Source organism: Antechinus flavipes, chromosome 6 (genome assembly GCF_016432865.1).
Source record: "Antechinus flavipes isolate AdamAnt ecotype Samford, QLD, Australia chromosome 6, AdamAnt_v2, whole genome shotgun sequence".
Lineage (NCBI taxonomy): Eukaryota > Metazoa > Chordata > Mammalia > Dasyuromorphia > Dasyuridae > Antechinus > Antechinus flavipes.
Window position 1 is genome coordinate 90,969,376 of NC_067403.1, and position 26,858 is coordinate 90,996,233.

The 26,858-nt window shown below is 31.8% G+C and overlaps 1 protein-coding gene across 1 annotated transcript in view; it reads right to left on the reverse strand.

The window, feature by feature from the left end:
• FSTL5 (follistatin like 5) overlaps positions 1-26,858 on the reverse strand; it is a 994,361-nt gene that overhangs the window by 45,283 nt on the left and 922,220 nt on the right. The window contains exons 14-15 of the mRNA XM_051966050.1: positions 15,186-15,293; positions 10,088-10,212 (exon numbers count right to left, since the gene is read on the reverse strand). Coding sequence (XP_051822010.1) covers positions 10,088-10,212; positions 15,186-15,293 — 233 coding nt within the window. The remainder of the gene's footprint in view (positions 1-10,087; positions 10,213-15,185; positions 15,294-26,858) is intronic.

Below are 26,858 nucleotides of genomic sequence, written 5' to 3' on the forward strand. Positions count from 1 at the left end.
TCTCCAGGAGCTAACTCGAACTTTACACCTCTCCTTTTAAAGAAGTCTCTTTAACCTCCCAGTTTTCTCATATTTAAGGTGTGAATATTAGAATAGAGAATTTCTGAGGTGATTTCCATTTCCAAAGACTCCTCTAATGAAATTTGTCATTGTATGTTATTGAAACAGTGCTTTAAAGTAAGGAAGATTCATTGTAAACTAAAATCTATTAGGACAGCTTCAGAAAAGGATGGTGTTGATCTGGCCATCTGTGTCTGATTTAAATATTAGAAACAGATTATTTGGTAAAAAAGGAAAAAAAAAAGTTTTTATTAAATAATCTTCTCTTTTTAGTTAGTATCATTTCTACTCCTTTTACAATCAATGCTAAACGTCTAGAAAAAAAATAATTTATACCTAAAGCCTCTACTTCCTCATGTATGCTCTCTTCAACTCTGCAAAGTGGAAATAAGTTTTCCTTGGGCCTCTCCTCTGCCTATCCCTTCTGTCTGAACCATTTTATTCCCTCAAATGGCTTTAAATAGCCCCTATAGGCAGGGGACACCTAAACTGACTTCTCCAGTTCTGAATTCTCTACTGACCCTCAGATTTGCATTTCTAAATATCTATAAGACTTATTTTCTACTTGAGTGTCTGATTGGCACCTCAAATTCACTATTTAAGCACAAGATCATTATATTTTCTCCTAAACCTTTTCCTCCTTTTGTCTTCATTGCTTATATTACAGTAACCCCTTTCTAGTCTGACAAATTCCTAAGTTTGCATCCTCATCTCCATTTGATCACCAGTTCCTTCCAATTCATTATTTATATATACATATATATGTATATATATATATACACACGTGTGTGTGTGTGTGTGTGTGTACACACATACACATATAATATAATCACTCTAATATAAGCCCTACATTGCAATAGTCTCCATTTTTCCACATATATAATCTGTCTTTCAAAGTAAACTCATAAAGACCTTTCTTACTCACAGATACATTCATGCTACTATCCTGCACAGGAACATGAAGGCTGGGCATTAGTGGTACCTCCTGTAAAGCTTTCCTTGATATCCTCATAGCTGGGCCTCCCACTCTTTTATTCAGCTTAGATTGTAGTTATTTCTGTACATGCCATGCTCTGTCAGCAGTACACAAGTTCTGTAAAGCTAGATAATATTTTGTGTTTTTGTTTTTGCTCTCCCTTATTTAGTATAGCATTGGTGCTTTTGTTGTTGGCTATTGTTCAGTCATTCTTCAGTTGCATTCAAGTCTTTGTGATCCCATTTAAAATTTTCTTGGTAGAGATACTGGATTGATTTTCTATTTCCCTCTCCAGTTAGTTTTATAGATGAAGTATTGAAGCAAATAAAGCAAATATGTCTGGTCATAAAGCTAGTTATTGTCTGAGGCTGGATTTAAACTCAGGAAAACGAGTCCTCCTGACTTCTGGACCTATCCACTACATCCTCTAGCTACCCATTGCACATAATCAGTGTTCAATTAAGTTTTCTGAGTTCAATGAATTTCTCTTTTCAGAGTTCAGCCACATACTAATTTATTTTCTATTTTTAAAACCTGTATTTAAGGCAGAAAGTAATACTTTCTGCTAATACCTGTTTATGGATTAAGAAAAACCTTTTATTTCTAGATCATTTGATCACAGTCTAATGAATGCTTAGAATTTTGAGTAATCAGTTCCATTCACTCACTCTATATTAATTCTGAGATGCTAACAATTAACTGAGGAGGATTGTGATAGGTGAGGAAAAGGAACAGGATAGATTCAGATTCCCAAAAGTATTTCCACAAACAGTTAGAAAAAGTTTACCATTTTTCCCAGGAGAGGAGGCAAAAAAGAATTATGTTTCCTTTGGGAGATTGACATGTAAATTTGAAGTTCATTGTTGTCTTTGAATTGCCAGGGACAATTACAGTGCTTAAAACATAATGAGTTCTTAACAAATGACTAGTAATTGATTAATAGAATTATAGATGCAAAGTTGAGCTCTTATTTCATAAATGAGGAAACAAATCCAGAAAGAAAAAGTGACTTAAAGGGCAGCTAGGTGGATAGAGCACCACCCCTGAAGTTAGGAGGACCTGAGTTCAACTCCGACTTCAGACATTTAAAACTTCCTAGCTGTGTGACCCTGAGCAAATCATTTAACTCCAATTGCCTCAGCATAAAATAAAGAAAAGAAAAGGTGACTTACTCCAAATCACACAGATATAAAGCATTATTGGTGAGTGTGGATCTGGCTTCTCAATCTCCAGTCATCATTTGACTATATTACATTGCTAGAATATCTGCTGTGGAATTTATTTTATTTTATTTTATTTTTTAATTTTATTTATGAGGGAGTTACGTGTAATATGCAATCTCCTTATAAATCAGGCAAGTTTGAATTAAAACTATTTCTCTGCTGCACTTATGTATAACAATATGATTTTATTTTAATAATTTCCATGTTAGTATTGGCTCAAGTAATAGACTATCTTGACAATAGTTGACTGATGTGTTTTGAACAGATTCTATTTTAATCAAACAAAACAGAACAACATATGACTTAAAAACATTATTTAACAGAAGTTTTCTCTTTTTTAAAATATCAGTTATATTATAAATGTTTGGGGCTACATATGCACATAGGACAACTAGGTGAAAGAATAGATAAGATTATCAGGACTAGACTCAGACTCATCTTTCTGAGTTCAAATATAGTCTGAAATAGTTCCTAGTTGTGTAACCCTAAGCAAGCCACTTAACCTTGTTTGCCTCAGTTTGCTCATTTGTAAAATAAGCTAAAGAAGGAAATGGCAAATCACTGCCAAGAAACCCCAACTGAAGTTACAAGTAGTCATATACAAATGAAAAATCAAATAAATAATAGTAAAAGCATATGTGCTTAGGGTGCTTCAAAAGTCTTAATTTGATTTTCAGCTATTACATGTTTAAGCTAAACTTTTGGAATTTCCTATACATAGATACAGGTGATAAAAACAAAAGATTTTATATCAAATTCAGAGAAGCATGAGTTAATTTATGAACTATCACAATAACATTTTATTTTTTGGGGGAAAATTGATAATTCACGAATGAAAGAAATCATAACAATTCCCAGTCTATCTGTCATTTTTTTTAAACATAGTAGACATATAATGATTAAACTGAATTGATCAAGTTAGAATCTTATTATTTTCTACACTGAGCCTTGAAAGCGCTAAAGGAAAATTTATATATCCTTTCAACATCAATACCACATTTTAAAATACATGTCAAATTTTGATTAAAATAACTTATAAAGCATGATGAAATAATTATTGCAGAAATGCATAGTATTTCCTCTCTGCCACTGATTTGTCTTTTAGTAGAAAAATTACCACTTTTGTATACTCATCAAATATTCTTAACACCTACTATGTGCCAAAAATAAATTCTCTTAATTTTGTTGCTGTCAGATGTAATATATAATTAATACTGAAGTACACTTCTGCTCATTATGATAGATGTTTCTGCTTTAATGACATTTTTGATACAATAAAACAATTTGGATATTGCTTCAAGCTCATTAAAATAGGATTTTACCCATATAGAGCACATTATCCACTTAATTAACTATACCTAGATATATTGGGGAACTAGTGATGCATTTCAATTCAATGAAATTATTTCCTAAAGCTAAAATTTTTTTTTTCCTCTCTCTCTCTCTCTTTTGATAAATTGAAAGGAATGGAAAGGTCAAATCATCACTTTGGTATCATCATCTTGCCCTTATATTTTCCTTATCACTTCTACCATAGTGAATTCTTACCTATTTTTATCATGTTAATTAGAAGCAAAGTTTTTTTCAATTTATATAATCTAATAATGTGGCTTCAATTACTTATGTTAATGCAGAAATTGCCCATACAGAAACCATATTCTATAGTTCAATTCTACATTTTTGCCTTTATAAGTCATTTTGATATATGACCATAGAGAAGAGTAATTAAAAATACCTACACCAATGAAATAATAGTTTCATAAAGTCTAAGTATGAAATAAAATAATTCAAATCATACTTTGTAAATCTTAGTATACTATGGAAATGTGAATTATCATAAATTTTTTTTCCTAAGAAGAATAATGATATAGAGTTTATAAACATTTTAGAGGAAACTTAAAGTGATCTTAAAATGATCCTTAGGGAAATCCTGGCTAGAAATATTTTGATGCATCATTGATGTAGGTATTTTTTTCCTACTGACAAAGACTGCATCTTGGATGCTATGGTACAGTAGTAGTAAATTCAAATAGAAATGGGGGCCACTAATTTACATGTAAGGATCTTTTTGTGTTACATTTTTATTTAATTTAAAAATGGTTTATATTTTATTGAATTTTACATATTTTTAAAAATATTTCCCAGTTATATTTTGATGAAGTTAGAACTCTACTCAAGCATTGTTGCAGAATTTCTTTTCTGAGATCCAAGATGGTGGAGAAAGTACCATAACTCTCCCATATTCACCTTCAAAAAACCATAAAATAGTGCTCAGAAACAAATCCTGAACCAGCAGAACCAGCAAAAAGATAGGATGAAACAATCTTTTTAACTCAAGAAACTTGGAAGATAAGCAAGAAAGATCTGTCTCATTGAGTAGTAGGGGAACACTGTGCATAACCCAAAGGATGCCAGTAAGCCAATAGCAAGCCCCACTTCAACAAACCATATCAGAGAGGTAGGAGAACAAGAGAGAAAAGAAATGGGAATAATGTATGAGAATTAAAAAAAAAAAGTGACAGCTCCAAAAATTAAAACCACTACTTAAAAAGTAGAATTGGCCAAATGGAAAAGGAACTACAATAATCCACTGAAGAAAACAACTCTCTTAAAAGTATAATCGATCAAGGGAAAAGGAAGTATAAAAGCTAATTAGGAAAACCAATTCTTTAAATGTCAGAATGGGCACATGAAAGCTAATAACGCTAAGAAACACCATGAGTTGATCAAAAAATTCAAAAGAATAAGAATGGCACTTAAGAACCTCATTAAAAAAAAAAAAAAAACTGTTGATCAGAAAAGTAGATTGAGAAGGGACAATATCAGAATCAGAATTACCTGAAATCCAAAATGAAAAGAAGAACCTGGACACCATTTTAAAGAAATTATCAAGAAAAATTGTCCTGATATTCTGGAACCAGAGGCAAAATGGCATTAAAAGAATCTGCCAATCATCTTAGGAAAAAAGATCCCAAAATAAAAATTCCAAGGAATATTATAGCCAAATTACCTATCACATCAATGAAAAAAAGGCAGCAAATTTCCAGAAAGAAAAAAAAAATTCAAATACTGACAGAGCTACATTCAGGATTATGCAGGATTTAGCATCTGCAACATTAAAGGATTGGAAGTTATGGAAAGCAAATTCTGGAAGGCAGGAGCTAGGACTATAACCAAGAATCACCTACCTAGTGAAATTATGCTTAAGACTGAAAGGGAAAAGACAGTCAAAGAAATAAAAGGATTTCAAGCTTTTATAAAGAGAAGATCAGAAGGGAACACAAGAGCAAATGGAACTCTGATATTAAGACACAAGAGAAGCCAAAGAAGGGAAAAGAAAGCATAAGGGATTCAATGGAGCTGAATTATTTACATTCTTCCTTGGGAACATGATACTTGGAACTGTTAAAAATTGTACTGTTAACAGTACAACAAGAAGGAATTCACAAGACAGAGGGTATAGATTTAAGGTGAACTTAAGGGAATGACTTAAAAAATAATAATTAAGAGATTAGAAGGAAGAGTACATAGGGTGCAGAAAGAAGGGAGAAATAGAATGGAGTTAATTATTTTACATGAAGAGACACACAAGACTCAAGAGGAAAATAGAGGATAAGTGATTGTGTCACTTAAATTCTCATCAATATTGGTTCAAAGAGAGAATAATATATATAATCAGCTGAATACAGAAATCTATGTTACTGGATAGGACAGTAAAGGGAGGCGATTAACTAAAGGTTGCAGAGTCTATAGAGGAACAGGGAGAAGAAAGGACAGACCTGGATAGGGAGAAATAAAACACAGGTGAAAAGGGAAAGACTGAAAGGAAAGAGAGGACAAAAGGGAGGAAAGATAGGATGGAGGGAAATACAAAGTTAAGTCATAACTGTGAATATGAATTGGATGAACTCTCCCATAAAATAGAAGCACAAAGCACAATGATTAAAAATCAGAATTCTGACAATATATTGTCTATAAGAAACACACTTAAAGCAGAGACACGGATCCAGAAGAAAAGTAAACAGCTGGAACCGAATCAATTATACTTAAGTTGAAATAAATAATCAGACATATCAATTGTGATCTCAGAAAAAGCTAAGCAAAAATAGACAATTTAAAAAGATAAAGAAAAAAACTGTCTTACTAAAAAGTATGATAGACAAGGAAGCAATATCAATACTAAATACATATGGACAAACATACACATATGTGTATTTATATGAATATATGCACCAAGGCAAATAGCATCAAATTATTAAAGAAGATAAATGAATTATGGGTTCACCATCAAACAAGAGATAGGAACTATTAATGTATATAAAATAGATAATTTTTAATGTTTGTGCCTGCTTTTTTGTAGTAGCAAAGAATTGGAAAATGAGCACATGTCCATCAGTTGGAGAATGGCTGAACAAGTTGTATTATAGGAAGGTAATGGAATATTATTGTTGTATAAAAATGACGAGCAAACTAATTTTAGAAAGGCCTGGAAAGATTTACATGAACTGATACTGAGTGAAATAAGCAGAAATAGCAATATTTTGTATACAATAACAACAAGAATGTGAGATGATCAACTATGAAAGACTTGGTTTTTCTCAGTGATTCAGTAATTCTAAGCAATCCCAATAGACTTTAGACAGAAAATGCTATTTGCATTCAGAAAAAGAACTAAGGAGACTGAATGTAAATCAACACATGTAATATTCACTTCTTTTTTCTGATTTTTAAAAATCTGTCCCATTGTTTTTTTTTCCCCTTTTGTTCTGATTTATCTCTTCCAACATGATTCACAAAGCATTGTGTATTAAAAATAAATAAATTTCCTAGGAAATGGATTTTTTTCTTATATTAAATTAAAAAGCATTTGCATGAACAAAACTAATTCAAACAAAATTAGAAGGAAAACCAAGGAACAATCTTTAGAGCAAATGTCTCTGATAAAAATCTCATTTTTTAAATATATAGGCAACTGAGTCACTTTCAGAAGAATATAAGCCATCCCCCAATTGATAAATGATCAAAGAATATGAACAGGAAGTTTTTGGATGAAGAAATCAAAGCTGTCTATAGGCATATGAAGGAGTGCTCTAAATCACCTTTAGAGAAATGCAAATTAAAACAACTCAGAACTTTCACCTCACACATATTAGAATGACCAATATGACAGCAAAAAGGAAAATGGAAATGTTGGAGAGGGTACAGGAAAAGTGGAAGACTAATGCACTCCCTCTTAGTGGAGTTGTGAACTGATCCAAAGGTTCTGGAGAGATATATGGATTTATACTCAAATAGCAACCAAACTATGCATATCCTTTGATCCAGTAATACCATTATTAGATACATATCCCAAAGAGATCATAAAACAGGGAAAAGGATCTACCTATGCCAAAAATGTTTATAGTAATGCTTTTCATAGTGGCAAAATTTTGGAAGTTCAGGGGGAAGTTCATCAATTGAGGAATGACTGAACAAGTTATAATACATGAATGTCATAAAATGCTATTGATAGTATAAGAAATGATGAGGCAGATTTCAAAAAACCAGCTAAGATTTATATGAACGGATGCAAATTGAAAATAAGCAGAGCCAGAGAAACATTGTATACAGTATTGGCAACATTGTGTGATAATTAACTTTGAATGACTCAGTCCTTTTCAGCAACACAGTGATCTAAGACAAGTGCAAAAAAGTCACGAAGGAAAATGTTATCCATACCTAAAGATGTGATGGACTCTACAGATCAAAGAATACTTTTTTTCACTTTATTCTTTTTTCATGTTTTAATCTTTTAATCTTTTTCTTCTTTCATAACTGTCACTAATATGGAAATACGTTTTAAATAACATCACATGTATAACCTATATCAAATTGTTTATCATTTTTGGCTGAGGAGAGAGAAGGGAGAAAAAGAGAAACATTTGGATCTCAAAATCTTTTACAAATGAATGATAAAAATTATCTTGGCATGTAATTGGAAAAAATACTTTAAAAAAAAAAGTGTATGCATGTATATACAGCCAGTTAACAGGCAATGCGTTTGATACTGTTGCTTTAGTACAATGTCTTCAGGGGTTACTTCAAAATAAAACAAAGAAACATAAGTATTCACACACCTGGCATGGAGACTGTGAAATTAGCAAGACTGTCACTTAGATGGGCCTAAATTCAAAGATTCTTCAGTGGACCAAGGAGGGGGTATATTGATCATTTTCTCTAAACCTTTTTTTTCTGACTTACCCTCTTAAGGTATCCAAAGAGATGGACATTCTAGATTTCCCACAATTCCATCAAAAATCTTCTTTTATGCTTGTACTCTCCTATTCTTCAACCTTTCCCACAATTTACCCTCTGTCTATATTCTCCACAACTTTTAGTTAATCAATTCCTTTCTGTTCTCTTACTCTTACCAAAAAAAAAAAAAAAAAAAAAAAGAATTATATACCAGATGCAGTGTAACAATAAATCAGTTTACAGAAAAAAAAAAAAAAAAACAGCCAGAATTCCCAAGAAGATGATTTTTTAAAAATTAACACTAGATAACTATAATATTTTGAGTAGTCAATTCTTCAGCCCTCTCAGCCTCCAGGCTCAGACCCAAAGTACAAGAAATTCACAGGCTGGAGGGATATTTAGACCTATGACAAAAACCCTCTTCTGTTTCAGTGACTGTTACGTGAGTGTTCTCACTCATCACCCATCTCTCAAGCAGAAACTGTTCAGATTTAGCAGAATTGCAATTCTGATTTAGCATGAATTGCAGAGGGTACCATTGTATGCAGTTACACCAGTCCTGGGAGGGGGAAAAGGACTAAAATTTACCTGGAACCAGCATTATCTTCTGAAAGGGTTACTCAAGGTTTAATTAGGAAATCTGTTATCTTCCAATAAGAAGATTCTAAAGCAGTGTCCTAGTCTGATTTCAGGGATTGGCTTATTAGCAAGGGCCCAGAAGGAGGGACCAGAAAGTGATTGATGGGTTAATATAGCTAAAAGGGCAATGCATCAAAGATATCAAGAGAAATTTTTTTTTCAATTAAAACTAAGTACACAAGCAGATACATAAAAAATTATAGAAACTTAAAAACAGAAAGTAAAACTATCAAATATAATACAAAGGCTATTAACAAATATTATATAATATGAAGATAAATAAGCCAGTAATGCTTAAAAATCAGAGTTCTCAAAGCTATTTTAGCTTGGTTGGAGCTTATACTCCATTTATATAATTTTTATGATATAATAATCTTCTTCACAGGAAGGTAAAACATCAGAATTTGACTTTGATAGAAAGAATGTAATGAGTTAATTTTAAAAGTAGTCTTATTTAGACAGTTTTTTTGAATAAGAATAATTTTTGAGTATTCTGGTATTGTATTTACATGAGTTGAGTGTATGTTTTTGTATACTACTTATGGTTTTAGAGCATTTCAATTCAAAGTGGAAAAGAAAAACAAAAAATCATCTAATCTAGGGGTTCTTAAACTTTTTTCACTCGTGACTCCTTTTTGTCCAATAAATTTTACACGATCCCAGGTATATAGGTATATAAAATAGCTATGCAAATCAAACATTTACTAATTGTAAATCATAATTCTATGACCCACATATTTAGTTATGTTATCCTATATGAGGTTGAAACCCACAGTTTAAGGAGTTTTGACATACTTTTAACTCACATGAAGAATTTTTTTTTTCAAATAACATTGTCAATGGGATTATGTGGTCTCAGTTATAATCCTTCAGTAGAAAGAAATTTAGTACTTTCTTGGTCAGCCCATTTTACTTATGGCAATTTTCATTCCCAAATTGGAATTATGGTACTTACCTCATATGGGTGATGATGAGAGTTGTAGAAGGAATAAAAAAGTCATCAACTCTGTCAAATTGCTTCCCAACTGGCTGGGTGTGTATTGTGTGGTGAGAAATACTGCCACTGGCCTGTGTTATTACCTATATAATAAGGGGCATGAGTAAGTACCATTTGGACTCATGTACTAAATTCATTTAAATTAAAATTAAATTCACACATTTTGAATAAAGACTTTAAAAAATGACAACAACAACAAGGCTTTTAAACAGTTACCTCATGCAATGCCTTTGAAATAATAGGCCTGGCAGTTCAATTTATGTACTAGAAAAAATGATGGAATAAATCTTTGACTAAAAAAGAGTTATTTCATATAATCAATTTCAGTCAAATTGTTAGACTTTATAAGTGATGTGCAATTAAATATAATTTTTCATAGTAACTTCATATGCCACAATGGGTTTGGTGAAAGATGTAACAACAAATACTAGAACACAATCAGTTCCCTTCTCTCTCATGCTCCTCCAAAATACAAAGCCAAAAGAAGTAGCTGGAATTTTTCTTGCTTCCTTTAGCTACTCTTTTAGATTTTTTTCCCTTATGCTAACACTTCATAATCTCTTATCCTTTGAAGTTCATAACATTAATTTTATCTCTTATAACTGACTCTTATTGCTATCATCTACAGATCACTTTCATTATCTGGTCCAAATTCTTCAGTATCCCATCTTCCCTCATACTTGCTTTCATTTTTCATGTTGATAATGTTTAGAAACACTCTGGATTTCTTATCAGACTTCTCATTTTTTAAAAATAATCTCAATCTATACTCTTAAATTATCCAAAGAAATGGATACTCTTTAGATTTCCCACCATTCTGATCATTCCATCAGAAATCTTCCTTTATACTTGCAGCTTCCTATCCTTCAACCTTTTCCATATTTACCCTCTGTCTATACTCTTCACAACTTTTAGTTAATCAATTCTTTTCTATTCTCTCAATCAATAACAACTTTAAAAAATTGAATTAACAAGGATCTTAGAGGCAATCTAGTGCAACTTCTGTCATTTTACAAATGAGGAAAGTTAGCTTCAAAGAAGATAAGTGATTGACACTGTAAGTAGGTAGTGAGTAGCAAAGTCAGAATTTCACCTTGGGTCATTTGGCTCCAAATCTAATATTTTTTCCCATTATATTATGCTACTATACTCCAAATTCCAATTATTTAGTCCTTTCTTCTTTGATTTTTCTTGTCCTAAAATCCTCAAACTTTGATTTATCCAAGTTTAGTAATTTCTGCTTAATCATCAAATATGATGTTGTCCTTTCCTTTCCTCCCCAACCTAATCTCTGATTCTCCTAGATTTTTTTTTGTATTGAGCACTTTTAACCATTTTATTATCATGTTTACTTTCTTCTCACTTGGTTTTATTAATATTGTTCTCTTCTGGTTCATGTCCCTGGCTAACTTTCAATGTATCATCCTCTCTTTACTTCCTTATTATTATGTCCACCTGTGTTACTTCTCCAAGCATACTAGCTTCAGTCCCATCTAAATAGTTGGTAAAAGTCTTATTGATTTTTATCTTCATAATACCTCTCATATTTGTCATTTCTCCCCAACTACTTTGTCAATATTTTAGTTCAGGTTCTTATTATCTTTAACATGGATTAATGTAACAAACCATGAATTTATCTTTCTAACTCCAGTCTTATGCTTCTCAAGTGACGGTGGGGAAAAGGGGGAAAGAAGGGGAGGAGGGAGGAGAAGTTTTCCAAAATACATGATTTCAAGTTTTGCCACCTGTTCAAAAATGTCCAGTTGAACCCTGATGTCTTTTGGAAAAAGCATAAATACTTCAACCCAGCATTCGATTTGACTTCAATATCCCCTTCTCACAAACTCTGACTCTGCATTATCATTGCAAACTCATTTATATTGCTTTTCTTATACACTTTATAATCCAACCAACCTGATTGATTCTCATTGCTCCTTGCATTATATATGTATGTATATATACATGTATGTATACATGTATATATACATACATATATACATACATATATATATATATATATATATATAATATATTTTATCTTTTGCTTCTATGCATTTCCCCCATTTGTCTTAGCTGGAAGGCATTCCCTCAACACCTCTATTTTTTTAAATAAATTAGTACCCTACTTCTAGACAAACATAAAAAAATAGTGCCTAAAGCTGAGATAACAAAAGTGTGAGAAAAGTCAGAAAATCATATACTGATAATGAAAAGAGATATTTTCAATTTTTTTTCCCAATGGGAATAAAAAACATTATCTCAGATAAGTAAAATTTACTCAAATGGGTAAATTTGTCCATCATTAGCCCATAATTTAATATTCTACAAACTACAACTGTCATTTTCATTTAAATCCCACCATCTCCCTTAATCCTCACATTTATTTAGTTCCTACTTCATGTGGATTAAAGTTTTCTTTCCATTGTTTTCCCTTTCAGTTTCAATTGTAACACCACTGCTCAAATTTAAGTGTTTGTCATTTCACACCTGAAGTACAGCAATGGGCTCCTAACTATGTGCCTATTCTTCCTCTTCCCCCCCTCTCTCTTATCCCCAGCTCCCAAGACATTTCATTCTTCAAACAACTGTAAAATTAATGTTCTTAAAACAACTCTCATCATGTCATTCCTTCTACTCAGGACTATAAAGGTTCTTTTTTTGCTCCTTTAGGATAAAAAAACAAATTTAGTTCAATTGAATAGGAGGAAATGAGATGGCTGGATAGCATTGGGGAATTGTAGAATTCTTTTAAAAGTTTCAAGCTTCTCTGTGGTACAAAGTCCCATTTTAAACACCAATGTTCTTTTGGGAATGCTATACAACTGTAACTCATGGAATACTACAGTCTCAGAGCAATCCAAATCATAGGTAACCCAAAGGACAATGAGGAGACACATAATGTGTTAAATGGATAGAGCACATTGCACACAAGAAGCAGAATAATAATGTTATCCAAGAGATGTCTAACAAAAAGAGAAGGTTATGCAGTGGTGCTCAGATAATGGTGGGAGACAGAGAAGAAAAGCCTGTGATCCATGTGGGTGAATCCATTATGGAGGATTTTATACATACAACAAGAATCATACAGAAGGAGTAGTAAGATTATAATCTCCAACACTGGCAGTATCCACTAAAACTACCCACATTGAAAAGATACAAATACACTACACATTTCATATATCATCTATAAAGCTAGATTTTAAATCCTTTAAGTGTAATGAGTTTGTCATTTTTTGCATTCTCAATAAAATTACATTTTATAAAAATACATCCTATATATCAAAAAAAGATATCATTTTTTAAATAAATGATATAATGTGGCGAGATAATTTCAGAGATCTTTAAACAAATTCAACATCACATAAAATATATTCTCTTTCCTTTGAATCACATAGTTCAATAAGATAAGTATTTCAGAATACCCTAAGGGAACATCAAACATTTTTCCTAGTGATCTGGGCTGGGGGGTTGAAATTATTCAAAGTTGGTTGGATTAAAGTAAAAGAAATGATCGCTTCCTGCTACTCTCAGATGCCATTTAGCACCAGGATGCAGAGGCATTTACTGTACTTAACCTACTTTGTGGAGACAGTCTAACAAGGTAAAACAATGATTTTTTAAAATAAATCAGGAATATATGTCATAGAAAAAAATAATAGAAATGTATGTAGAATGTATTCAGAAGATAAGCAATTTTAAAATTGTTTTAAATTTATTATATTCGACTATTCGTTTGTAACAGATGTTCTTTTAAAATGGAAATGAAAATGCAATTTATAGGAGTGAAGACATTCTCACATATTAAGCACTTTTTCACATAGCTTATAAAAGATGGTAAATGGAAGGCAGATAAGCAGATTTCCTATTGCCTTGCAATGGTAAATATTTTGAAATATTAGGTGAAATCTTTATCTTTATCTAAACCTATCTATCTATTGATAAACTATCTACCCTAAAGAAACTTCAATTGAATAATGAGCTAGTTGTCTTAGGGACTTTACTTCTATGTATCAATTATTTCAAAGGGAAAAAAAAAAAAGAATCCAATAAAGACCTTTGCAATGAAGTAAAATAAATAAAAATTAAAATTATTTGTACATTCTCTGTTGTATTGCTTTAATCAATAGATTCTTTGAACAATGGCCTTCCGTTAAACAATTTCGAGTTTAGAGAATAAAGATGAATAGCCAGATTAGAATCATCCCTGCAAAAATATTTGAAAAGAGCAGTGGGAAATGGTCTATAGCTAGACAGAAAATCAATCCTTCTTTGCTCCTGGAGGCAGGAAGATGTGAGTTCAAATCCATACTCCTATATTTATTACTTGTCTGACTAGGCAAATCACTGAACCTCTCTGTCTGACACATTATGAAATAATCATACTAATTAGCATCTGCCTCCTAGAATAATTGTATGAATAAAATGAAATAATATTTGTAAAGCAACTAGCATGGTGTCTGGCACATAGTGGGTATGCAATAAATGCAATTTCCTTTTTATCTCCTTCCTCCCTAAAATCATGATTTTCATTATGTTATACCACAGTTCTCAGTTTCTCTAATTATCCTGACTTGACTCAGTTCCCCTACTTCTGTCCCGCAAAACTTCCCTCCCTCTTTATTAGAATATTTGATAAGGATAAAAGATCTTATGTTTTAGAATATCAGAATGCCTCTCCCCATCCCAAGCTATTAGAATATCAGATATCATCTTAATCAAGATGCCTCTCCCCATGTCTGGGGTGCCTCCCTCTGATTATGTCATCTCATCTCCGGAGGTTCACATCACCCTGTCAAAGTCCCGTTCCTGCTCTTAGCACCCTGACTTCATCCCCACCTCAGTTTACCCTGAGTCTGAGCCACTTGTGTATATGTCATTGAGAACTCTCATTATTTGCTGGATTCTTGGAGATGATAGTCTCATTCAGCCTGGGACCAAAACATGGATCCATTTGGTCCCAGAGATCTCTCCCATTTAATAAATTATTAAATACTCTCTAATCTCTATCTTGCTCAGTTTCTCCAGCATTACAATTAAACCCACTAATGATACTAACCTGTAATGTTGGTGAAGTCTTTTCCAGACTTCCCCAGCTGAGCACCCATACCTGGTCATGTGATTTGTCATAGTGCAATTTCACAGGGACAGGGTCTGTGCTGACTGCCTGTAATGAAACAAACAAAGAAACAAAAATCTTGGATTATTTTCAAAATTAAAAAAAAAGTTAATTAAATGACATTTGAATAAGGTCTTCCAGCAGCCACATTTTAAAAATAAAAGTGAAATAGATATCTGATGAGCAAAATTGTTCTCTGATGAATTTAGACTCACCATACTTTTAATCAAACATTCATCTATGTTCCTTATTTGAACATAGCATAGCTATATGCTCACTCAAAAAGTAATTAAATTGTGTGCCACACAAGAGCTCTTAAGAAACTCAAGAAAAAGTGGTTAATCAGTCAAGTGTTTACTTACTCACCTAAGTTTCATTCACATAATGAACACAGGTGAGCTTCTTTGGCTGAACTTTAATCCTTTTGAAGAGGCAAAGGGAATAATATATTTCAACAAAGCTTTCAATTTCCCAACAAATACTGATCAGGATTTTGACAATCTATAGTTAGATGCAAACACTCTCCTATGGTTCCATGTCTCTATTAACATGCTTCCTAATTCAGTTCCATTAATGAGAAGACCATCATTCTAGAGAAGAAGATATTCCTTGATTTACACCCTGCTAAGCAGAGTAGATTTGTTTTTCAGTTAACATTTATAATATGAGGCATTTAATTTAAAAATTGTAAAGAAATTACTACTATGAAGGTGTTATTTGAGTCACCCTAATTGTACTACCATTTCTACAGGTTAATGCTGTCTTTTTTCATTAAAAGTAATTTCCTAAAGCAGTTACTTCAATCTGTTTTGTACTCACATAACATAAAACAAAATGTGTTCAATATAAACACAATCCTTAACCAGGATTAAAAGTATTTATGGCAAAAGAAAGATTGCACATCATCAGCGGATTCTTCATTTTCCAATTCATAATTTAAAACTTCTCAGTGGGATGAGTGAAGGATAATCAACAGGAATCAAAAATAATGGGAGAAGCTTCATGTTGTATAATATGTTAGAAAAATGGATTATGGTGAAGAAAATATTTTTTATGATTCTTTGTTGATTTTGAAAAAAAAGTAGCTATTTCTTCCCCAAAATGGAAAGGAAAAAATACCTCAAAATATGTTCCCTTAATATAAGTATTAAGAACTGTGCAATAATATTATTTTGGAGGAATTTACATGTTACCTTTCCTTTTTTTGGAGCATATTATTGGTTATTAAACATGTGAAAGAAAAGCAAGTTCCCAAACAAGGGAAATTAAATAATATATTCATTTAAAAAATACTTTTTAGAAAATCTGCCTAACCTTTCTCATTATACACAGAATGTCTTTGAATTTAAAATATTTATTCATTTCTATAATTTTGTCCATGCATTGATCAATTCATTTAATTTCCTTGTTTTATAAGATCTGAGTTATTCACAGGAAATCATTAATCTATTTTCTCAAGGCACAAAAGAAAAAAAATATAGACATACAATCAAAAGATCAAAGTTCTTATCACAGATAACCTATTTACCAATTGTGTGACATTCAGGGTCCTCTCTGTACAGCAATTCTATTTTCTGTAAAATTTCAATCAAAATTTGCTCCTCATTTCTCAAATATATAGAGAAGTAAGTCAAATTTATAAGAATACAAATCATTCACCAATTGATAAATGGTCAAAGGATATGAACAGGAAGCTTTTATCTATTTATAGAAAGTTATGCAAAAAAACAAAAAATCTATAAACATATGAAAAACATTCTAATTCACTACTGTGCAAATATTTATTATCATTTATGAAAGATGATAGGAAATTCTAAATGCTTTTTATTTATAGCCCCCCACCCTCACCACTGATTTGCTGGAAACTTTATCAGTGACTGTGTGTGGCTGGGTATTTACTCTAAATCTTACCTTTGAAGGTGAAGAAGTCGGAGGATTATCTCAGAGGATAGAAAGGAATGCCACATGCATGGTATAAAATAAGACCTGATTTTAGTTTCCAATTTGATCTTGGCACCTGCCAATCATGAAATCTACCCATAAGCTGCCAGGACTTTCATTGTAAGGGACTAGTTGGGCCAGAGGTCAGAGAATTTCAACAAAACTGGCATCTATGACAAACAATCTAAGAAGCCTTTCTTGTGTGTGTGACTCTTTGTGACTCTGTTTGCAGTTTCCTTGGTAAAGATACTGAAGTAGTTTGCCATTTCCTCTTCAGTTAATTTTTGCAGATGAGGGGTGAGGCAGATAGAGTTAAGTGACTTGCCCAGGATCATACAGCTAAGTGCCTGAAGTGATTTGCATTCAGGTCTTCCCGACTCTGGGGCTGGTACTATCCACTGCACCTTCTAGAAGTCTTAGAGATCATCGAATTTAGTCTTCTCTTTCCCAAAGTTGCAAACAGTCAGTAACACAGCATATTTGAACCCTGGGCTTCTCACTCCAAATCATATATTCATTCCAACTTTTAAAATTTTTAAATAGTTTTGCTCCTCAAAATTAGAACTCATTTAAAGTATTTTTATTGAAAAAAATTAAAACTTTTGTTTAACGTATGTTTAAAAGATACCCCAATATTGTGCATGAATAAACATTAAAAAGCTATTGTTAAATAATACCTCCTGACACAATTACTTTACATCTTTAGCATATTTGTTCAGTTAGTGTGTCTTCCAACTCTATTGATTAGATTCAGTTTAGCTTATTAGCTTCTTACATTTCTAGTCAGGAAGACCAGTCTTCAAATCCTATCTCCAACATTTATTAAATGTATGACTGTGGACAAGTCACTGAGCCAGTTGCCTAAGTAATATGGAATTAATATTTGTAATATTATAAGTTTACAAAGTTGCTATTTATGCAAAGGAAATGATGTACGCAAAGTACTTCTCAAACCCTAACACTCTATGGAAGTTAATGTTTTTTTTTTTTTTTAATTTAATCCTGAAGACAAAAAGTTATCCAAATCAATGAGAAAAACAAGAAAAAAAAATAATTCAAACTCAAATATGCAGATAATGGTGTGCTATCACCATCTACTTCTATGAAAGCCAGCATCCTTTGTATAGGTGTTATGGTGATGATTTTGGCAACAAGGATGCTGATGGATCTCAAGTTTCAGTCTTGACATTATGGAATTGTGAGGCACAGCCTGCTTATCAGTGTGTCAAAGAGAACACCAGCTGGCTAATTAAGTGAGTCTAATTTAAACTAATGATGTAGATCCTCAAGATAATACACTAATGGCTGGCTGAGACTGCTGATGATACTTAAAATACTCCTGAGGTGTTACAATAGGCCTCTGCTGCATTCAGGCAGAACTTGCATTTGCTTCTTATAAGGGGAAATGAGGTCAGTTTTTTCCTGGTCTTCTCTCTTTTGAACAATCACCTGTGGAAAGTTTTTTTTTTTTTCAGTTGATAATTTGTGGAAACACAATAAGTTACACTCATCCAATGAATAGGGAAGGCAGAAACTGGCCAATTTATAACAATTTATCTGAGTATTTGCTTTAATTTATTATTATTATTATTATTTTTTGGCTGCCAAGAGGAATAATTTCAACTTCACCACTGAAAACAAACATGCCGGCATGTCCTACAGAATAATATATTAACTGGAAGCTTCTTTTTTCTTAAATTGTTGAAAACAAATAGCACACTCTCATTCTAGTAATACCAAGCAGGTATTCTACTCACACTTTAATATGTTTGGAGAATTGTCATTCCTTTTAAAGATTCATGGACTAAAAACATGTTCCTGTTCAAATAGTTATATCCATTTTATGTAAGAAAATGAGAGCGTCACTTTTATACCATAGAAGTCACTATAAAACACTCTAAATGGACTTCTTAACTGTACTATCTCAAGATGAGGGGAAAGAAGACTTGGTAAATATTTTTAAAATCAGATTCTGATTATATATTTTTCTAAATATGCAGTTTATATGGATTTTAGATCTCACTATTAGACATTATTCTAATCTTTTCTTACTGTAGCTAAGGAAACTGAGAGAAAGAGAAGTTAAATGACCTACTTAGAGTCACATATATTCTAATCAGCAAAATAAGGACTAATCATAGCCTTTGAGCATTCTATTACATTAAAGTGCCTCATCTCACCTCAACTACATCAAATATTTTTCAAAGAACATATGTGTGTATGTATACATGTATGATGAGAGAGACAGGAGAACAACAGCAACAAAAAGATGTAGAAAAGTGGGAGAGGGAAAGAAAGAGAGCAGAAAAGAGGGGAAAAGAGAGAGGAGGGGAAATAAAGAAAAAGAGAGACAGAGAGTAAAGAATAAGGAGAGGGGGAGAAAGAGAAAGTGAAACAAAGAAAAAAAGAGACAATGATTGACTTAAAGATAGCCATAACACAGTGGTTAGAAAGTTAGTCTTAAAGTCAGGAATATGTGTTAAAATCCAATTCTAATACATATATGTTTTTCTTATATCAATCAAGTCACAGATCCAACACAAAAATCAATTGATATTTCTAACAGATTGTTTAAAATACTCAAATTTAACAGATACTAAACTAAATGATTATATCAGAACTTAAAGATATGGGATCTTATTAGAAGCCCTAGAATTTGAATTGGTAGTCTGCAATGGAGTAAAGGGAAATTAGAGAAGTTGTTGAATACTTGGTATTATCACAACTTTAAATTTTCAAACATATTTCCTTTCGATGAGAAATAAAAGGAGAGAAATGAAAAGAGAATAAAAATGAAAAATAAAGGAAATACCTTAAAATAATCTTAAAATTCTTATAAGTAATTTTTAAAAAAATAAATAAAAAGATTATTTTCTTTCTCTGTTTCTACAATTTTCATATTTCTGTGATAATGAGAATAAAATTTGAAGGCTTTGTATCTTAGGGTATAAAACTAATTCTCAATGGAAAACTAATCTTGAAGGGAAATTCAATTCTGTGATAAAATTAGATTTGAGAATGAATTTTAAGAAACAAAACTTACCCTTAAGACACTACACTTGAGACCCAGAATTTATCTCATTGAAGTTAAGATCAGGACAAGGAAGCGTATATGCTTTTCTCCACAAATTAGTAAATATATGGCAGTCATTGAGATGTGAAATGGAAGAGAGACCTTAAAGTTCTCTTGCTTCAATTCTGATTTTACAATTGAAGAAATTGGGGTCAAAAAGGCAAAGTGACTAGCATAATATCATGTAGTGAGTAGTTGATTTGAAATTTCCCTCAAAAGAAAATAATTTTTAAAGATATCATTTCATATAATCATTTCATATCATATCATACTATAAACCAAAATATATTTCTTATTCTTTGATTGATTGTGACAGTACCCAGGTCAAATGTTCACAGTGGGGCCTTTATAAAGTTCAAATTATTTTAAGTGTCAAATTCACTTATAATATGCCCTCCCCTTAACATTATATTCTTATTTTACTTCTTTTTATTTATACTGGGTTTCACCCAAACTGAATTAGTTCCTTAGCTCCTCATTTTCTTTAAGACTTTGTTATTTGTTTCTACCTTCAATAGTCCCATTTCAATTTTAACCTATTCAATTCCTGTTCATTTTTTAAAATTCCCATTTCAAATGTCATCTCCTAAGATGATATAATAACTCAAGAACTTGCTTGAACTCTCCCAAATTAACATTCAAATAGCTATAATATAATACCTCAAAGAGAATTATGAAACAATAGAACCAACACAAGCATAAGAGTAAAACAACTTTACAGCACAAGACAACTGAAGTCAACAGGAAAGGTGTGTCTCAATCTGGGAAAAAGGGAGCATAGTACACAGAAGGCAGTAATCATGCAAGCCAGCCACAGATGCTGCCCCAGCAAATTAGGCTCCAGGTCCCAGTGTAGGATATCTATGAGGCAGCAGGTCAGGTACCAAGTTCTGCAGTACTGACAGAGAAAGTCCTGCACCCTTGGTGTGGCAGACCAGCAGAGAAATCCAATTTTTCAAGCACATATTTGGATCCAGAATTTCTCTCATTGAGTCCTAAATTTTTGGACAGTGCCACCTCCATCAAAAGACTGAAAAATGAGCAAAAAAAAAAAAAAAACTGACTATTGAAAGTTACAATAAAGACAGAAAAGATCAAAATACAAACTCAGAAAAGCACAACAGTGTCAAAATGTCTACATGCAAACCCTCAAAACAAAAAAATAAATTTGTGTGAGGCCTAAAAAGAACACAAAAGAGCTTTAAAAAAGTATTTTTATGTAAATGTGAAACAGTTCATTGAAAAACAACTGAAAATAAATTCAAGGGAGGCAATTTAAAAATTAATGGATTTCCTAGAATCTATGACCAAAAAAAGAGAAATTATGAATGAAAACTGCCATAACATCTTAGAATAATAGAGTAAACAGAAACCGAAAGAATTCACTAATCACCTCCTAAAAGAGATTCCTAAATGAATACTCCCAGGAATATTATTACTCAATTGCAGAACTACCAAGTTAAGGAAAAAGTGCTGCAAGGAGCTAGAAAGAAAAAAATCAAATATCATAGGGTCACAGATTTATACAATTTTAGCAACTTCTACATTAAAAGATCATGAAAGGTAAAAAAAAAAAACAAATAAACAAACAAACAAACAAACAAAAAAAAACAACTAAGATTACAACCAAGAATTACCCATCCAATGAAATTTATAATCCCTCTTGAAAGGTATACAACTAAAAATATAAATCCTGAAAATCAAAGGAGATATGTATAATTGAAAATAAGTAAGCAATTGTATTTATAAATATAAGTGGAAGCTAGTCTTGTGAGAAAAAAAATACACATTAAATATTTAATTCATATATTATTTTACCAAAAATATTTTACCAAAAAAATTAAAGAAGTATTAATTCCAATATTCTAAAAACTATTTGGTGAAAGCATAGGAAAAAACCATAAGTTCTATCAAATTCCTTTTATGACATAAAGATGGTGCTGATACATGAACCAAAAAGAGGTAAAATTGAGAAAAAACACTATAGATGAATTTCCCTAATGAATATTGATGCCAAAAAAAAAAGAGTACAATACTAACAGGATATTACAGTAATATAACAAAAAGTTCCTACCCAATGATCAGGTGGGATTTATGCCAGAAATGTAGTAAAACTATCAGCAACATTGACCACATCATATGATTATCTCAAGAAATGCAGAAAAATGCTTTGGACAAAATATAAAATCCATTCCTGTCAAAACCATTAAAGAACATAGGAATAAATGGAGTTTTCCTTAAAATGATAATGATATAGCTAAGATCAGCAGCAAGCATCATTATAATAGGGATGAGTTAGAAGCCTTCATAGTAAGTCCAGGAGTGAAGGATGCACATTACCATCACTGTTATCAATAACATGCTAAAATTGTTAGGTTTAGCACTAAGGAAAGGAAAAAAAAAAGAATTCAAAGGTATTTGAATAAATAACAACAACAACAACAACAACAACAACAAAAGTATCATTCTCTGTAAATGATACGATATATTTACAGAAAATCCTAGAGAATCAACTAAACTAGTTGAAATAATTAACGATTTTGCCAAAATTGCAATCGATAAAATAAAACTGCATAAATCACCAAAAGCTTTATATATTCTCAACAATGTTCAGCAGTAAGAGATAGAAAGAGAAATTCCATTTAAAATACCTATAGATAATATAAAATCCTTGGTATCATACCTGCTAAGACAAACACAAGAAATATATAAATATAACATTTTTCCTACAAATAAAGTCAAATTTAAACAATTGGAAAAATTTCAATTGCTCATGGTCAGGATGAACCATAAAAATGACCATTCTATATCTAAATTAATTTATTTATTCAGTGACATATCAATAACACTACCAAATTATTTTATAGAGCTTTAAAAAATAACAAATTTCATCTAGAAGGAAAAAAAAATAAAGGTCAAGGTATCGAGAGAATTACATATATATGTAAATATGTATGTATACGTACACACACATATACATGTGTGAATACACATATGTAGAAACAGGTAGCTAAGTCATAGCAGAATCTTAAAGTGTAGGCAGATCTTGGAGCAGTTCCTACAGGATGATGGCACAGCAGCATGTAGTCACCAGACTCCCAAAAGAGTTGTACTGAAAGCATCTTAGAGTAGTGAGTGGTTGTATTCAACTAGGGGAGAAGCAGGAGGAGCAGGAGTGCAAGCAGCAACAATATCATGAGTCTAGGCAGAGGTAGTAGTAGAGGACCCAGAACTCCTGGCATCCCTGAATTCTTGGAATTGGTCAGAGCACTGGGTATTGGAATTGTGGGGAGAGAGCATAAAAGTTGGGTTCTTCTCAGAAAATAAATTGAGTCAAGAAGGGAAGAGTCTACCTGAGCTGGGCTGTTTTTTTTGTTTTTTTTTTCTCTGCAGCTGGAAGCCCTCTTTGTCCCATCAGGGAATTGAGTGAGGAACAATTATTAGGCCGTGGACTGGAAATGTATGCCTTATGGGAAAAAATTACTCATACTCATCATTTTTATTATTTGTTGTACTTTTTGGAATCAATTAAGGATGAGTGCTGATGTACCATTATACAAATATCTCATATTTAGATGTGTTTTAATTAATGGTGCTTATAAATTATTCTCCTTCTAAGCTATATGCTCTATGCATTTCTACCTCTTCCTTAATTTTTAGCATTGGGCTCTATTTATGGTAATGTGTTTTTCTTAAATGACTACAATAAGGATTAAATGCTTTTGAATCTTTTTTTAATCAACAGGTAAATTGTATTGTTCCATATAGATTATGCTTTTAAAAATGACTCTCAAAATTAACCAAATAGATATTTGCTTAATACAGAACCTAGCATGTGATAATTATATCTAATCTGTATAACACATATCTTTATTTATTTGTATTATTTGAAGTGAATTGCCTTATTCCACATGATAGAGAAAGGAGACATCAAGACCACAAGAATAAACTAACACAGAAATGACATTGAAAGTTAATTCCCTCTCTGGAAAGCAAGATAAAAAAAAAAAAAAGACATTAAACTGATTTGGCTTTTTGGATAACAGTAAGAACATAATTGAGTTTATGTACATACTTCTTTCTGGTTTTTGTTTGTTTTTCTTTTGTTTGCAAGATTATTGGATTAAGTGACTCTCCTAGGGTCACAAAACTAGTAAATCTTAAGTGTTTGAGGATGATTTTTAACTCAAGTCCTACTGACTGCAGGGCTAGTATATTGTGCCTTCCAGCTGCCCATTCCATATATTTGCAATTGGCAAAATCTATTGGACTCTATTATTTCTTCATTAGTGCATAGGTTTTGAAAGCTTGAGTACTTTATATTAGTAAACTTTTTATTTCTTTCTGAACACATGTTGGTAAAGTTTTTAAATATTAAAAAGCTATAAATATGTATATTTAAAGATTTATGTTTAAATCATGCTTTGTGCCTAATGTTTCAATCTTCATTTCAGTGTAAAGCCATATCCTCAATTAACTAATTTTTCATTGGAATATAAATAAATCATCTATTCTTTTAGTAGCATTAAAGTATAGAAATTAGCATGCTATAAACATATGTAGTAGGATGCACAAATATTTTGCAATGATTTATTATTTTAAATTTATGTAATGCCACATAAATCAAACAATTAAAAAATATATCTAGTCAGAACTGGTTTCACAGTTACTTGTGCAAATTATATTTTCAATTATAATTACAATGATGGGGATTTTATTTTTTACCACTTCTTCTGACTTGTTGATGGCTAGCTACTAGAATGAATAATTCAATTTTTGTGATTATGAAAGCACATACATATTTCAGTGTCTAGCATTCCCTATTAATTTGAAATTGAACTCATTTTGCTGCAAATTGCGGTCACATGGATAATAAGGAGTGTAACTTTGTCTCAATTCTTAGACTCTACTACATAACACACACATATATTAAACAAGAGAGACATTTTGAAATTGAACTTAAAGAATTCAGTTGTTCTTTAAATGTAGATAGAATTTCCACTTGCTGACTATTGATAATCCCTAAATGAATGCTTTTAATTTGTTTACCTTTATTGTCACTGAAAGTGAAGTTAACTCTTCCTGGAAAAATGTCAACAATTTGAAAGACTGAAAAATGTATACTGAAATGCATTATATTGTCCATATTTATGACAAAATTAAAATTTAGAAGAATACACTTGCCTTAGTATGGGATCATTAGTCAAGTGTTAACTGTACTAAAAGCTTCCAAAAGTTGTATTTTAGAATAATTGGGTAGGAAATGGCATGGTGAAATTCTTATAGATACTAGATTTGGGTGAGGCTCTGGTTAAATTCCTACACTTATTAGCTTTGCAGAATAAACAAGCCTTTATAAAGTTCAGTTTCTCAAACTATAAAATAGAGTGATAAAAGCAGACCACTTTCTAAGATTATAAGCTGTAGAACAAGAGACAATCAGATATCATATTTTTTTGTTGTTGTTTTCTCACTGGCAGCTCTCTTTATCAATGAAATCATAAGTCTAATTCCCCTTCCTTTTTTCACTCCCTCTCCCCCCAAAATAAATAAAATAAATCAAAACAAAATGGCCAAGTACTTTGTCTGAAATAAAGAAAAAAAATATCAAAAAATGAGTGCAGGGAGGGATTTCAGAGATTGTCTTTTTCCATTCCCTCATTTTATTGGCTCAGATACAATGTCTCCAATCTGGAATTGTCATAATATCCTGTTCTCCCTAACTCATAATACTTCAATCTCTACTCCATCCTGTACATGTGTGTCAAATCATGCTTCTTAATGTATAGGTAAGATTCAAAACCTTCCAAGTTACCCTTCTGCCTGTTGTTTGTATTTCATTTTCAAAGAAGATTGATGACATCCCAGAGTGTTATCTTGACTTGCACATGAATTGGATTTAAGTGAAACAGAGCTACAGAAGTTGTCAGACTTACACTGCCTTCCAATCATTGAAGTCCATTGACAGAACAAATGTCAAGATGGCCCAGGATGCTATAGATAACCTTGATGTCTTCTGTGTCTGACCCAGCTCTAAGTTGCTTTAAGATGCTCCACAGCATTTGCCTCAATTGCCATCATGGCCTTTGGAGCAAACTATTCTCCAGCTGCCCATTCTACCAGGGCAATTCTTTATGTGTTTAGGGAAGACATCCCCTAATTCACTGATGGGTTTGAAGTGCCAATCATCCTCAACCTAATTTAACCCTTCTCCCCAGACATTACTGAAATGTGGTCATTTACAAGTTACAGACTGGAGCTTATAGGCTCATATACAATCTTCTTACACTGGAATTTCACAACTAAATCTGGCCCCAAGTCAGCTTTCCAGTCTCTCTGTGATCTCTATATTTAATTCAATTCAAACAAATCTTTATTTGTCTATGATTTATAAAGAACAATATAACCTCCAGCCATGAGTTGAATAGTGACCTGAATAACTTTCATTTACAATGTTTGTATTTTCTTTAGACCTATGGTTAAGGGACCAAGTAAAATAGATTCTTATAATTATTTTCAAAGTCTATTCTGTTCTTAGTATCTAGAAGAATATGATGAACATAGTAAGTCTTTAACAATTGTTTATCTAATTAAATTGA